Below are 16,375 nucleotides of genomic sequence, written 5' to 3' on the forward strand. Positions count from 1 at the left end.
CCTGCTTCAGAGGATAATGACCTGGTGTTAAGCCGAAATTATACTGTCCGGGTGCGCGAGGGTCCGCCGGGGCCTGCGTGACATAATTGTCGTCATTACATTGTATACGCGTAGGCTCTGTGCGGACGTCTCCTTACCACTCCGCTACAAATGGTAGCGGTATCTACTGTACATGTGTGCAACGTGCTCAAAGCGGATAGTCTAAACAGACCTACTATGCCTTAGTGGGGGCTGCAGCTGTCTGTGTATGTGTCCATTCTATAGTATATTTAAGCATTTATGATGATGGATGTGTGCAAGCCATGGCAGGAAGGGTAAACATCTGGATTTGCCCATTTTTAAGCCTATAGAGCCTGTTAGCAATATAACCTTAGTTAAATGAGCGCAGACAGGGTTCCGTGACCTGGTCACTGTGTTGCTTGTTAAATTCTTGGCTTTCGGATGCAAGGTTAGGGTTTGACAGCTGGAACTGGGAACAATCAGTGGGTCTGTCCTGATTAGCCAGACTAGTGCATGCACATTCTCAGTGCAGGAATCTATACTGAACAGCTCTATACTGCCCTACAAAGCCAAATTGCAGGAATTAGGCTATATATTTTGTCAAAATATAGTTAAGACCGCAACCTGACTTGTTGACATTTGTTGTAACATGCAAAGTTTTGAATGGTATAGACCTGTATAATTTCAAAGAAAACAATAGTTAAAACAAATTTGGTTAACGCTTGCTGATGAGATGACTACTGCTACTGCTGTTGCTTTAAATAATTTTACTTTTTCATATTTCAATGTTTCATGTAATTGAAATATATCTATTTAGTCATGGGTATTTAGTTTGTTAATCCAGATAAATAAGGTAGTGACTAAATACATTACATACATTACATTACATGTCATTTAGCTGACGCTTTTATCCAAAGCGACTTACAATTGCTTGCTCAGGGAAACATTGGTTGGTGTATCGCAGTGAGAATTGAACCCAGGTCTCCAACACCAAAGGTATGTGTCATACCCACTGTGCCATCATCACCCCCAATACAGTCATAAGGAATAAAAACAGCTAAACTAGTCGACGCTAACATGTAGGCTAACTAGCATAGCTTAGCAGAATCTCCGCTTACAATTCTAGTGGAATTCTTGTTTTGATGTGATTAAGCCATTTTAACATCTCATAGTTAAATGTATTAAAATGTAAAATAATAATTTTACTGGTTTCGAGGTAATTATTAAAGGTATAGTGGAGGATTGTCCCGAATTTTAGAAAAGATCCGCCATCTCCACTTTTTCAAAAAATGCACATGCGCAACACTCTACCTGCTCCCGAGACGTAACGCCTATTAAACGTGTGCACGAGAGTGCACTGTTTACAAGTTGCTGTCGGCATGGTTCATACAAGCCTACTTTCCAAAAGAAGATTTGCACTTTTTCACAAATTGAGATGTTTACCCGTGTCTGTGCGGTGCGTGACTTGTGCCAGGGCTAGCATCGCTAATCATAGCTTACATCAACTTTCACTAGCAGTGATTTTAAATGGATTTCTCCAAATAGCATGCCAAACTTTACCTTTCGAGTAGAAACTTCGCGATTGAGGCATCAGTGGAGAGCCCAACCTGTGCTTTTTAAGCGCGCCAGCGTGTGAAACATTCTCCCAAAACACTCCGGTCTTGTTTCTTTCTTCAGAGGCCTTTCTCTTCTTGTCATACCTTTGGCGAACTCGGTAGCTCACCACACATATACACCTGAAAGTATTCATGCGCAGAAAGCGAAAACCACCCTAGGGACGAGCACGTACGACGGCCTTACGTAAACATAGCGCCAGAATGATTGACAACTAGGAGGACCAATAGTCTTGATGATCCACCCGGAAAAAGAAAATCCTCCACAATACCTTTAACAAATGGTGGATGGAAAGCTGAAAGAACACATTGTTTGCTGATACAGATACAGTGATTGCAGTTTTTTGGTTGTATCCATGGTCTACTTCACAGATTTTTGTAAGTAATTCATCTAAAATGATGGTATTACCTATTAATAAAATGAAAGTATTACATTAATAAAATGAAAGTATTACATCCAAACAGTTTATCCAGTCAGCCTGAAAACTTTAAACCCTTTTTCTCAACTTAAGGTTTGTTTATACTTACTGACTTTGTATGACAGTATAGAGTCTGTCAGAGGGCTCGCTTCCTGTGGTTATTGAACTAGGGTTATAGGGTTTATTCTGTTTGTTTTGTTTGTAGTAACGGTGTACTGTAGGGATAGTGAACTGGGTCACTGTGACAGAGAACTGATGCTGCTGATGAGGCTGCAGTTCCTCCTCAACACCTCAACCTCCCTGCAGAGATCAAAGAGCTGCCGGCTTCAGCATTCGCATGCATACACACACATGCGCACACACACACACACACACACACACACACACACACACACACACACACACACACACACACACACACACACACACACACACACACACACACACAGACACAGACATCCATCCAGATAAGCAGCATATAACTCTTGTTCCAGCACGCACTTAAAGGTATACGCTAATCAGCTCAGGTCTGTAGTAAATTTAAGGGAATGTCCACCATAAAACAAAATGAACTTGTGAGGGGGGAAAAAAGACAGCGACTGCAGCTCTGTTAATCACTAAACAAGTGCTACACTCTACTGAACACAAAAAGCTGGATGCAGTAGTGCTACATCTATGCTGCAGTTTCGGAGTGTAGCAGGGGAGACGCTCTATTTAGTATTTTGAATTTGGACTGCAGTGACTATTATTAATTTTTGCTGTCAGTATTACATATTGGACCTTTAATATAGTAAAATATACTAGCACCATTGGTCTATGCCCTTAATTGTTTTGTTTTATCTCTATATTGTTAAACTGGAGGTGAAGTTTTACTATATGGCATAATTCCAATCCAATGTCCAAGGTAAAATAAACGTATAAGCAAAAGAATGTGGAGTGACGTTTTTAACGAAATTTGACCTTGACCTTTGTATAAATGTATTTCCTTGAATTCTGGTGATCTCAAAAGTATCACCAAATGAATGGGCACCCCCAACTTAGTTGAAAATGACACCTTACATGTTTTTCTACACTGTTTGGTTCCAAAATGAAACGCTTTTGAACATTAGACCTGGGGGACTGGCTGCCATCTTGGATTTGACCTCTGATGGCCCTCAGAGGTCAAATCTGACTTCCCTGCACATCTGAAAATAATCCTTATGGTATGCGCTAACTATGTAAGAAATGTCATGCTTTTCTCATGAAATGCAAAATTATGCTTATCTGCTCTACTAGTGGTGACGGCGGTGATAAAGATAACATAATGATTATTCCATCCTTTTACAAAATCTAAAATATTCCTACAATAATAATACATTAGTAACTTTAAACAGACAAGTACAACCCATTCACTAATTACTTAACCCCTACATTTTTTATATAATCATGAAAACTGGTACATAGCACTACACCTAGTCAACACTACACACAGTATACACGCATATCTCTTTGTTTACAGTATGGGTTTTTCTCTCACTCAGCTTAGCAGGACTCCTAAACAAAGTTTGGTGTTACAAAAAAAAAAAACGGCATTCTTTTAATTGCATTGCAGGAAGCGAACTTTGGTGCATGAAATATGTAAAATTGCATGTTTGCTTTCCACATTAAAATTGAAAGGACAAGAGGCAAATATTTAGGACACATGGACGTATAAGTAGAGAAGGGAAGGAAGTGAATTAGAAAAGAGAATAATTGATGAAAGAGATCAGGAAAATATATAAGGGGGAAGAGAAGGAAACGGTACAGTAGGAAATGAAGCAGAAAAAGGGGAGAATATAAAAGTTGAAAAAGAGAGAAGAGGAATAAAGGAAATGGGAGTAAAGAATTCAAGGATATAAGTAAATATTCAGTGGGGAAATTGAAGAGAATAGGAATTAAATTCCTTTAATAAAGGATTCGAGATGAGGAAGGAAGAAGATTAGGCAGAGTAGAGGACGTCCGCTCCTCATTTTTATGTGGTGGTTTTTGAGAAATGACGCTGTTAATTAATCGAGGCATGCATGGTTTATTAAATCAAAGTGTTTACAACTTTCACTGTCAACCAGATTCTTGCTGGTCATCGCTGATGTTGCCATGGTAATTACAGTGTCATAAATGTGTTATTGATGGGCTAACTCATAGAAAGCAATACATTAATCATTAGTGTATAATTATTTTAAAAGTTATGTTTTTACCTGTATAATAGTGTAATAGTAATCAATTAAACTGTTCTTTGTCTGGATGTCCTCTACGCTCTATTCTCTTGAAGATGAAAACAACTGTATGGAGGAGGAGTATGTACAGTAGAGTCCGGATCGGGCCGAATTTTTCTGTCTGAGGCCGGCCCCGCGTCCGACAGAGCCGTGACCGAACCCGGCCCGTCGGGGCCCGGCCCGTCGGGGACCCGTCGGCCTCGGGTTGGGTATCCATGCCTTAATGTACAGTATTGGTTTATGCAAGTAGGGCTGCAACTGACAATTTTTATTTTATTGATTAATCATTTGGTCTATGAAATGTCAGAAAAAAGTAAAAAATGAACATCACAATTTACTGAAGCCCCGTGAGATGTCATCAAATTGCTTGTTTTGCCCGACCAACCGTTCAAAACCTAAAGATATTCAGTTTAAAATCACGAGACGAAAAGAAATCAGCAAAAATTACTTTTACGATGAATCGATTATCAAAATAGCTGCCGATTAATTTTCTGCTGATCAACCTATTGATTATACACCTACTGTCTTGGAAAAATACCTTTTCAACATAGGAAACAATGTATCTAGATATGCCCTATGTTCCATCTTTTAAATTAAAATATGATTTACTTACCAATCTTTTCTGTTCCATTTACAAAATTTGTTTTGCTGTCATGTGAAGACAACCATCTCACACGGTGCTACCTTCATTCCTGAAGAGCTGCATTTGTTTTTGTTGTTGTGTCGCAGCAGAACCACAATGAAAAACTATTAGTTCCATTTCCAACACATAATACACAGATTGACACACCACCTCCACACTAAAAAGCTCTTTAAAGCATTACACACTGTTGTGCCAACAGCTTCTATCAAACAGTGTGTGTGTGTGTGTGTGTGTGTGTGTGTGTGTGTGTGTGTATGTGTATGTGTATGTGTATGTGTATGTGTGTGTGTGTGTGTGTGTGTGTGTGTGTGTGTGTGTTTTAAGCATATTGTAGGATATTGGCAACATGTTAAACAAGGAATTATATGTAGCTAATTGTTGACTGTAATATAAAAATATGGTAGAGTAGTGATAAATGAAATGCGGTGTGTGTAATTAATAACAGTCAATATTCTGTCATAAGCTTTTTTATGGCATGGTTACTTTTTTGAGATTTAGAATGTTTTTACATTTTCTTCCCGATTTCAATTAATTCACAAACAGAAATAAAATCAAGTTGATCAACATATAACATCATGACCATATAACATCAACCAACATTTAAATTACTGTATGTAGCACACATTATGTAATAAAAACAAGCATTGGGCAATACTGTACTAGTGGTTTTAAGGAACCGCATAATCCCTGGTCTATCACTCTCCCTTTCATGTGTACTGTACAATACGTACAAAAACAATAAGGTCCACAAGAATGTCCAACTCAGTTTTGCTGAGCCCCAGATGACATCTAGGCAAGGCAAGGCAGCTTTATTTATATAGCACATTTCAGCAACAGGGCAATTCAAAGTGCTTTACATAAAACATGAAAGAGCATTCAGAAAACAATTAAAAACAAGTCAAGAATACAATTTACAGTGCAGTATAAGAATTAAAATAAATAAATAAACTGAGAGAAACATAAAGAGAAAGAATAAAATTTACAGTGCAGTTTAAGCACTGTTAGGTAGGCACTGCTATGCACTGTTAGGCACTGTTCTAGGTACTGTTAAGCCCTGTTAGGCAATATTAGGTACTGTTAGGTAAAACATTAAAACAGTTAAACTTTTAAAAGCAGATAAAATAGGTTATTTAAAGAAAGGCAAGATCAAAAAGATAGGTTTTCAGCCTTGATTTAAAAGAACAGAGTTGAAGCGGACCTGCAGTTTTCTGGGAGTTTGTTCCAGATATGTGGAGCATAAAAACTGAACGCTGCTTCCCCCTGTTTAGTTCTTACTCTGGGGACAACAAGTAGACCTGTCCCAGACGACCTGAGAGGTCTGGGTGGCTCATAAATAAACTCTAATTTTGTTTGACCAACATTCCAAAACCCAAAAATATTGAGTTTAGTATAGTAGTAGAATACTAAGAAAACCAGCAAATATTGACATTTGCGAAGCTGGAATCAGATTAATTTCGGCTTTCGTCAATCGACCAATTGATTAATCATCAAATCTTTGCAGCTCTAAAAACAACCAAACCTAGAAGCTGTGTCTAGCTGTGTCAATTGAAAGCCATACAAAGATATGAACAGATGTTTGAGCTATAAATGTGTCTGTAAGTAAATTAGAAAGGTCCTCTATTTCATGAAGTACTTGTCCGCCTATGAGGAAAAAAGATATCTATCCTTTCTGTAAATATTTTATTTTGGGGTCTTTTTTTAACACAATAGTAGAGACAGATAGGAAACATGGAGGGATTGGCAGGTTACATGCAATAAAGGTCTCTGGCCAGAGGCTGCCAAGACACCCCAAAAAGATCTTTTGGGCTACTCCTTTAGTGATCAAGTTACACCAGTCTGTAAGTAATGGCACACAATTGATTGTAAGAAAGAAAGAACTATTGTTATACAATCAATCTCCTGGCTAGCTTGAGCCACTTTAATCCATTCAAAGAGCATTTCTGGGCTTTTTATTTTTTAGGGTGGAAACATATCCCTGTACAAATACATAGGGACAATGGGGACCAAGACCTTTAACCATATGAGCATGATATTCTGCAACGGTTTCCACAAAATGCAGCAGACTGATTCTTCACTCAGTGAGACACTCCTAAATTCCCTCCTTTTCTCTCTACTGTCAGGAAACAAGGGGGAGGAAAGAAGCAAGAAAGATGAAATTTCTCACTCACACACACTTTCCCATTTTCTCTCTGATACACACAAACACACATCAAGGCCAGTCAGGCTCATGGTTGGTTTATCTGCAGCTTACAGTGAGTTGTTGGAGAATGCTGTGCTGTCTTCTCTCCGGTCATGTTTGCACTGTGTGTGTATATATGTGTGAGGGGGAAAAAGCAGAGTGTGCATGTGTGTGTGTACACTGCAGTGCCTGCTGTGGATTAGACGGCACAGACTAAGAGACTGAGGCCTGGGGAGTGCTATTGCAGGAGGGATGGGACAAACACTAATACACACACAAACAAACATGGTGACTTAGCAGTGTGCTGTGAACTGATACAGTTGAATACATTGCCTTCTTTTACTATATATAAACAATTCAGAGAAAAGATATGTTAGAGCATAGTCAGTGAAAATGGTTGTGGGTGCTGAGTTGAAAAAAAATATTTGCTGTTGTCATCTCATGAATCCATTTAGAAGTGCATAAATCAGGATGGGCAGTATCTAACCTTCACGCATGAACAGGATATGAAAACTCGACATATTGTGTATCTAAATAAACCTTTTTTTTGTCACGTGTCTAAAGCGTGTGATCCATGTGTGTGTTGCAGGACTCGGCTCAGGAAGGTGTCATCACCCGGGACATCCACCGCACCTTCCCTGCACACGACTACTTCAAGGACTCAGACGGAGATGGACAGGATTCATTGTACAAGATCTGCAAGGTGAGTCTGAAATATGACATTGAGGTTGTGGACGGGAATCCCAGCAGAGTAACATCCAGATATTTTGAATTTGATAAAAGCAGAATTGGATTATACAGTACTCTGTTATCTCACTTTCTCTACGGTATCTGGGAACAGAAGGCAAATCTTGATGCATACTCTTTCATGCTGTGTTCGAAAGTTTTTGAAAACTTTCCTGCTGAGAATCAAGTACTGTGAGATGAGAAGCTAATTCTGAAATGTGTGCTAGGCCTTGTAAAATGTCTGCATTTTCTTATGAAGCCTGTCATTAGTTTTGTGGTCTGGCAAAGCGAAGTAGGAATTTGCTTGGCATTTCAAGTTGGCTCTACAATATATGATTGACAGTACCTGCTTTACTGAGACATCAACATGAACCCTTCCTACACATGACATACCAGACATCCCCACCACTCAGTGGACAGTCATTGATATTTTCTTCAAATTTTCGCCCACCCAAAAGGGTTTCTAAATATCTCATTTGAGGTAAGAAATAGCTGTTCAGTTGCAGAATATTTCATGCTACAATTGTAACTTTCCTAGTTTAAATGCTTTATGTTTGAACAGTTTTAGTGGCAGAAGTAATGTCATCACTTTAACAACTCTCAATAATTCACTGACATCGACTCAGGATTGCAATGTCAGGCTGATCATGAGTAGATTATTTGATAAAATTTAGAAGCCAATAGTAGCTTATGAGATGGAGCCTGAGTTTGCAGGGTTACTGAAAGACTTTAAACTGCGTCCAAATTCAGCCAGTTTTCCATTCAAATGCAGCATATTATGTTGTACTGCTTGTTATTATTTATAGGCTGTCAGTAGTGGTGGCAGGCAAATATATCTGAGAAAACGTTAAGGGCACAACACCAGCATAGTCACACATCAAAATATATTACATTTAAGGCTATGAGTGAGGGTAGTGTGTCCACTCATTTTTATAGAAATGCTGGAATCCATTTTGAAGATTGATGCTCGTTTGGATAGCATAAGTTGAAATACATATTAAGTACTGTCTTAAAGATACAACAAAATGTGATCAGATGGGTAGAAGACTCTTAACTGTGTCATGTAGACCCAATGTTGATGCATCCTTACAAGAAAAACACCACGTTAAAACCCAACAATAGATAATATCAAAAGCATGGTATATTGAAAAAATTCAAAGCCAACCATACAAACTCACATAACAGTCATCTTTTATGCAGACCTTTTGTGAATCAGCCACGAGCCTGGTACCATTAAAAAAAATATGCGGTTGAGCTTCTCTTCCACTTAAATAAATGAGAAAAATAACCACTCGAAGGAGAGGGTCCCAGTGGACTCCCATCCTGAGGTAATTATCTGTGAAGACACACGGTACATTTTATTCAGACAAAAGCCAAGGTCAGTACTACTGTAATGTATTAAAGCCAGGATTAATCTCTGTCACTGTCCTTCTCTTGGGTTGTCTGCAGCTGTGAACTTAACCAAGACCGTTTATTATGCACAGACGTCTTTGCTATGTCCTACAATATATCAAACAGCTCTATCACAAACAGAAAAAACTAAATGTGAAATCAAAATGTAATCCAATTAAAATGGATACTCATATTAACGGTTTACCAAGCTTAACAGCGATCTACATATAAGTGCTACAGACTCTGTAGCACTTACAGAACTCTTTAGTACAGAGTTCTTTTGCCCTAATAATGATACAAATAATATAAAAAATGTCAGTTTGGGATTTGGGAATGCATATTTGAATGATATTGATACATTACCTGGGCTAAAAAAACAACAACAAAAAAACAGCTATTAAAATATTAAAACCTACTACAGAGTTCCTAAAAGATTGCATCCCCAGAAAAAAATCCCTGTCACATAACTGTAATTTATTATTTATCTATTAAAATTGTACTGAACACTACTTTTTTATTTTATTATTTTTAGTGCCCGCTATTTCATTGAATGGGGAGGGGTTTAAGACACAGCCCATGTAGATTTTCTGTATGTTAACATGCAGATCATTTGCACCTGCACATGCCATCAGCTATGTTAGATGGAAGCGTATTTAACTGTTGAATAGCAAGAAGTGATGATCCTAAAATGTTTATGGATTCTTCAGATACCAAAAGTTTTGACCATAATTACAGTGTTTCCTTTAGGATTTTTTAAAGCAGTGGGGACAGGTCTGTCCGAACCCCCCCCCCACAAATATGGATATCACAGAAGTTTTTTGTTCATTAATTAAAATCAAAGGTAGTTTTAGATGATGGTGAAGAAGCAGCAGTAGAGTATGGCCGGTCAGCGCTCTGGGAGAACCTGTCAGGAAGGGTTAGCATCCAGTCTGGACCCAACTAGGTCAGTGGCGAGCCAGCCTTCATTTGTATGCAAATCCATGTAGATTTGCTGCTGATAAGGTTGGTTGGATCTTGAGGCATGAGTGGTTTACAGGCACAGAGAATCCAGAACAAAGTTTATATTCATCTTCATATGCTACTCGGTAATAAGCCTTGGGTCTTTTATTTTCTAACCTTTATTCTCCAGAGAAGGTCACCTGAGCTCTGTGCTCTTTTTCAGTAATAATTAGCTTCATTCTCTTAATGCTCCACTCAGTCACACTTCCAGCTAACCTGTACAACCTTAGACCTATACAGGTGGTGTTGGAATCTACTAAAAAGACGTGTTCGTTTGATTTCTGGAGGAAGGAGAGGCCTGGGTCGAATTGAAAGTTAAGCAAAAGGTTTAATAAAACAACACGATGAAAACGACCGTCAAAACACAATCAAACCTAAAACATGAAAACACTGCCAGCAGTGGACTGAAATGACATGCCTCCTCTTCAGAAATTACCTCAATCAGTCACGAGACATGACAAAACAATACACTGTAACCAGCGGACTGCAGAACCTTGTTCCCTTGTCGGGTCCCAGGTCCGCAGTCCTGAGATCACCTCTGTTTCCGAATTATATTCCTGTCTCTCAGGTTAAGGACACACCTCTGATGTCAGGTTCACTCCAGGTCACAGACAAAGGTCGTTTATCATGGTAGTGCCAATTCTACAGAGATACACATTTTCTTTGTTCTAATCAGTCTGGCTTAGCAGGGAGTGGCTCCCAAAGTTGTTTAAACAATAAGTCTCCTAGAGCATCTACTTTCATGCTAAATAACAGACATAACCTAATTAATTCTTTAGAAACTAGGTTGGAGTGAGGCAGTCAAATGCTGATTAGTGTGGTGTGATGCAATCGGTATTGATTCAGTGTTCATTTAACTAAAAGTATATTTTTATCAGACATCACCAATGGTTTAACTTTTTATAACCTAACAGTGGTCACTCAGAATGCCTGCTGGAGCAGTTGACTGTCTTACTCAAGACACCCAAGACTCTGACAGCGGAGCACTATCCTACCAGCTGTTCTGGGGGTTTAAAACCTGTGACTCTCAAGATAAATGGATAAAGAGAATATCTGCTATATTTCCATGGAAACAAAACTTGAACAAAGCAGGGGGAAAAAGCAAACATGATAACGCCTCATCAACCAGGCTAATGTCGCGTACCCCTGTGATCACTGAATGTTTCCATGCACACATTATTCAGGATAAAAGTTCATGTCCTGGTGACCGCCATCCGGATCAGATTTGTGTGTACACAATGCCAGCAGGGTTTGTTAAAATACAAATTTGCCCTGCTGAAACCCTTCCTATTCTGAAGCTGACACAAGCAATACCTGAGATCACAGAGCAATAATAACAGTGTGCAAAAGCACACATATGACACATAATAACTGATTCTTCTAAATGCATTAACAGATTTATTTTTTTTTTCTTTTTTACAAAGTTATACACATAGAAAAATAGAAAACCTGTGCTTGTTGGTTATGAGAAACTAGAGAAACCAACTATATAGATGGTAATAATCCACCACTCTGAGCCTATTATCTGCTCAGGCTAACAAATTTAGACTTCACCCACCAGGACCTCCCCCATCCATCTGTCAGCATGCACTTCTCCCAGCTGAGTTGGGGACATGTGAATGCCACACTCCATCAAGCATGTCAGCTTGTAGATTACACTCCAGACAGCTCCACAAGACTTCTCCATTACCTCCGCATCAAACCCAAAATTAGCTAAACAGATCAGCAGTGGAGCTATGGATGTCCACACAAATTTTTCGAGCATGGAAAGAGGGAGAGTTTGACTGCTGTTGAATTTGATTTGTCCATCATAAACTGAGCTTTCTGCCAAAATATTAGATTCAAATTTATTGTCATTGGGCAGAGTACAAGTACAAAGACAGCGAAATGCAGTTTGCGTCCAACCAGAAGTGCAAAAAAAGCAGAAAAGTGCAATGCGATATACAAGTATAGACAGGTGGTGCATAGGCAGGACAATAAATATATTGCAGTGTTAAAAGAGCAGAATAAATATGGCTATGTAATACGAACAATATATGAACAACATGTACAGATATGTGCAATGTAGTAGCAGTGATATTATAATAGTAGTAAGAATAATATAAATATAGATATATGCAGTGTATTAACAGAATATATATTAAAAAAAACGAATAAATATGGATATATTGAATGAATCATATAGACAGATATGTACAGTATGTACAGCTATGTGCAATGTGATAACATAAGAGTAGTAAGAGTTAAGTGTATGTGCAAGATGAATAGTATGAAGAGCAGTAGAATATGGCTATGTATAGGTGTAATTACAGTATGTACATCTGTAAATAAATAAATAGAACAGTAGGGGTTGGGTAGGGTAGTGCCAATTGTCCGTGGGGGGGGGGGCTTAGTAGGTTAAATTGTCACCGGGATGCAGAGCAAGAGTTCAGTAGGGTGACAGTCGCAGGAAAGAAGCTTCCTCTGAACCTGCGGGTGCGGAGAGACCTGAGACGCCTCCCAGACGGGAGTGGGGTGAACAGCTCTTTGATGATGCTGCGCACCTTATGCAAGCATTGCTTGCCCTGGATGGTCTCGATGGAGGGGAGTTAGGAACCGGTGATGTGTTGGGCAGTTTTCACCACACTCTGCAGTGCTTTCCGGTCATGGGCAGAGCAGTTACCATACCAAACTGTGAAACAGTTGGTGAGGATGCTCTCGATGGTGCAGCAGTAGAAGTTCACCAGGATCTGAGGAGACAGGTGGACCTTTTTGAGTCTCCTCAGGAAGAAGAGACGCTGGTGAGCCTTCTTGATCAGGGTAGAGGTGTTGAGGGTCCAAGAGAGGTCCTCAGAGATGTGGACACCCAAAATATATCGGTAAGAAAGATATTGAACAGTTACTAAATAAATCATTTCAACTCTGTGTAAGGGTGGAACTAAACACTAAATACAGAAAAGTACATCACTTTACTGTAATGCAGCCTTTAAAACCAGTAAAAGACAACACTTATGTCACATCGCGATATTACGTTATCCAAAATCTAAGACAATATCTAGTCTCATATCACGATATCAATATAATATCAATTTATTACCCAGCCCTATTTAAAGATGATTTTAAAATCAAACCTTTTGAGCTGCGGTGCTGCTGGTTTTGCCCACCAGCTTATATTTAGAAGTCAGGTCAGGTGGTTTACCTGCCCTGTATGGTGCCCCACTTACCTCTGATGCCTTCCAATTAAGCAGGAATTGGAATTACAACAATTTACTGTTCAGTGTTAAAGTACAATAAGAGTTGAAGCTGTGTGATGTGGTCTTCTCCTCCCCCATTTAAAAAGTGTAGTTCAAATGGTTTCATACACTTTTGCCTGTCCCTGGATCCTTGTTTACACTGTGAAAAGGCCTATCTGTTTGCTCATTAGCATGAGTGTGCCCACTATTAAACATTTTGAGACAGTACCTCTCCCAAACGGTCATCTGAAGGTTAGTCTCCTTTGTCGGTCTTCCCTACTTTAATGATGAAACAGCCAGCTGTCTTATGTTGAACAGGCCACTTCTTCTCTTAACACTGCAGTGGTGAGAAGTTTTTGTTGTGGCATGACTTAAGTTTCTTTGCCCTACTGTTCAAAATCAATCAGGCTTTGACAGTGGCAGTGGATTTAGCCTTCCTACCCCAGGCTAAGCTTGGTTTGTCAATGGCAGCTAGTCAGTGAATGTTGCATTGCTGCCGTTACAGTGAGTACAGGCGTCTGATTTTATGTAATCATTATTTTATGATAACAAAGTTTAAAATTACAATGTGAAAGGGGTCTTTGGTAGAAATAAACTTAGAGAGAAAACAGGCAGCTGTGATCAGCAATTTATTTTATGTAATTTTGGTGTTATGTTATTAGATACAGGAACTTAGCTCAGCATTTACTGAATAGGTGCCTCATAGAGTGCGAAAAAGTGAGAGAAGAGACAGGTTGGCATTGACAAAGAGAAAAACCAAAGCATGAGAGAGACAGTCCCCAGGGAAATTCCTCTGAAATAAGGCTGGTATTCGAAAGAAACTGTCTCTTAGGAAATGTCCTCTATATGTGCTGATGCTCTAGATCAACAAGGCAGTAAGCACTCAAGATCAAAAGGTGTGGAGATGACTTGCTCCTGACTCTTTAAAAGGAAGCCTGAATTCCTGAGCCTACTAAAATATTACCATACCACGTGGTCACAAGAAACACATTTTGTGATGACTCAAGCACAGATAATCACTTTTCTATGTATCTGCTCATACTACTATACTATAACCTATATTAGACAACAAGTAACTTAGCAGTTAAACTGACTGACTGTTAAACCAAGGGCTAACACTTGTCCCTTCCCTCAACACTGAAGTGCAAGACACTAAATCCCCTAGCTGCTCCAGTAGAGTTGTTCATTGACTGGTATAAATGTATCACACTGTGTTTGAACTGTGCAGCCCCTCAGTGTGAATGTTTGTAACTGTGTAAGACAAGGAGTGGAAGAAAAGTACAATATTCAGGTTGCCTTGCTGGGTAAATAATGGGTATAAAAAAGATAACATGCACCTGCCAATGGTGGTTATAACATGTATGTAAGATTCCAAGAGTTTAAGGGCAGGAATTATGTTTATTGGCATCGCAAACATTTACAAGGTTTGGGACTTATTTTATACAGTCTATGGTTAGGACACAGTAGCAGCTTTGTTACAGTTGGGCTGAAACTTTAAGGCCATTTAAAAATGTTGTACTTTTGTGGGCTGTCTGTGTGGTAACTTCTGGCGATTATGAAACTTTATCACATTATTTCAAACCAAAAAAGCTTTCAGTTCAGCCTTCAGCCAGATGAAATCAGATTTGTTTAATATACCTGCACTATAACAGGGGAACCCTGGGTCCTGTGTCATCTGAAAAATAAGGAAACGTCTCTCATACTCCCAAATTGGCTCATTTACAGTACTTGAATTTTGAAAAGGCCCAATTGTACTCCGTGACGGTACAAAGCAATCGTAACTAATCTTACCTTTAGGCCCAAAGAGGGTAAACTATCTTCAACGTATACAAGTTCATTTTAATGTTAATGTAAAGTGAAAATAGGGAGAAAATTGAAGGGTTTTAAAATTACAGAATAAATGTATACATTGTAAACAACCTTTATTAATGTCAGTGACATTAATAAATGATGTCTTGATGATAGAATAACCAAACTGAATTTTCCCCCACTCTCTTTTTATTTATTTCTCGCAGGCCTACTCTGTCTATGATGAGGAAATTGGTTATTGCCAGGGTCAGTCGTTCCTCGCTGCTGTTCTCCTGCTACACGTGAGTTAACTTGTCATCCATCCATCCACTGAGCCTGCCTTCTCATGGTCAAATGCACTAGATAGATGACTAGATACAACACACACACACACACACACACACACATATCAAGCATACAAACCTGGGTTGAAAAAAAACAGTTTACAATATCATGTAATTATGTTATTTTGTCTACTTTTTGTACAAACACATTCGCAACAACAACATTGGTAAAGACTAAAAGTAAAACTATAGAATTGACTTTTTCACATTTACAGAAAAACTTTCTTTTGGTACTTTTCCATTGCCACGTGCTTTCAAAATAAAAGCTCTCTGGAGCTCCTGGAATGTTACCTTGATGCTACAAACTGTGTTTGAGGACAGAAGTCAAACTAATTATTACAAGAAAGAAGAAAGAAAATGTCAGCAATTGTGCAGCTACACCTACACCTCTCCGCATCTATTGAAAGCAAGTCTGTTGGTGTAATACATCAGAGCTGAGACAATATGAGAGAGTAAATGGAGGCTGAGAGGGAGACAGAAACGTCTCTGGCTGGCTGCTGGAATGAAAACACTTCATAGCAGAATGGTGTGGAGAAATAGAGGGAGTGAGAGAATGTGAAAGAAGGTAAAGCTGAAAGCATAAGACTGAGTCACAGCAGAAAGTTAGAAGTAGGAAAGAGGTGGACAAGACACTCATTCACTTTCACAAATTTATTTCTAAGGTCACTGACAGACACATATTTCTTAAAGAACTCCTGCTCTACAGTATATACTCGTCCCCATACACATTTAAGTATTGTTTAGTGTTTTCCTGTCTGTTCAAAATGTGTTGCAACGTGTAAAACGCACCTGAAATGTGTATTTGGGGAAGGTGTTAAAAGACAGATGG

General features: G+C 38.9%; 1 protein-coding gene across 2 annotated transcripts in view; it reads left to right on the forward strand.

The window, feature by feature from the left end:
• Nucleotides 1–16,375, forward strand: part of rabgap1l (RAB GTPase activating protein 1-like) — a 126,567-nt gene that overhangs the window by 74,453 nt on the left and 35,739 nt on the right. For both annotated transcript variants that reach the window (XM_039811130.1, XM_039811131.1), the window contains exons 14-15: nt 7,673–7,788; nt 15,430–15,504. In XM_039811130.1, the coding sequence (XP_039667064.1) occupies nt 7,673–7,788; nt 15,430–15,504 (191 nt within the window). The remainder of the gene's footprint in view (nt 1–7,672; nt 7,789–15,429; nt 15,505–16,375) is intronic.

Source organism: Perca fluviatilis, chromosome 9, assembly GCF_010015445.1.
Source record: "Perca fluviatilis chromosome 9, GENO_Pfluv_1.0, whole genome shotgun sequence".
Taxonomy (NCBI): domain Eukaryota; kingdom Metazoa; phylum Chordata; class Actinopteri; order Perciformes; family Percidae; genus Perca; species Perca fluviatilis.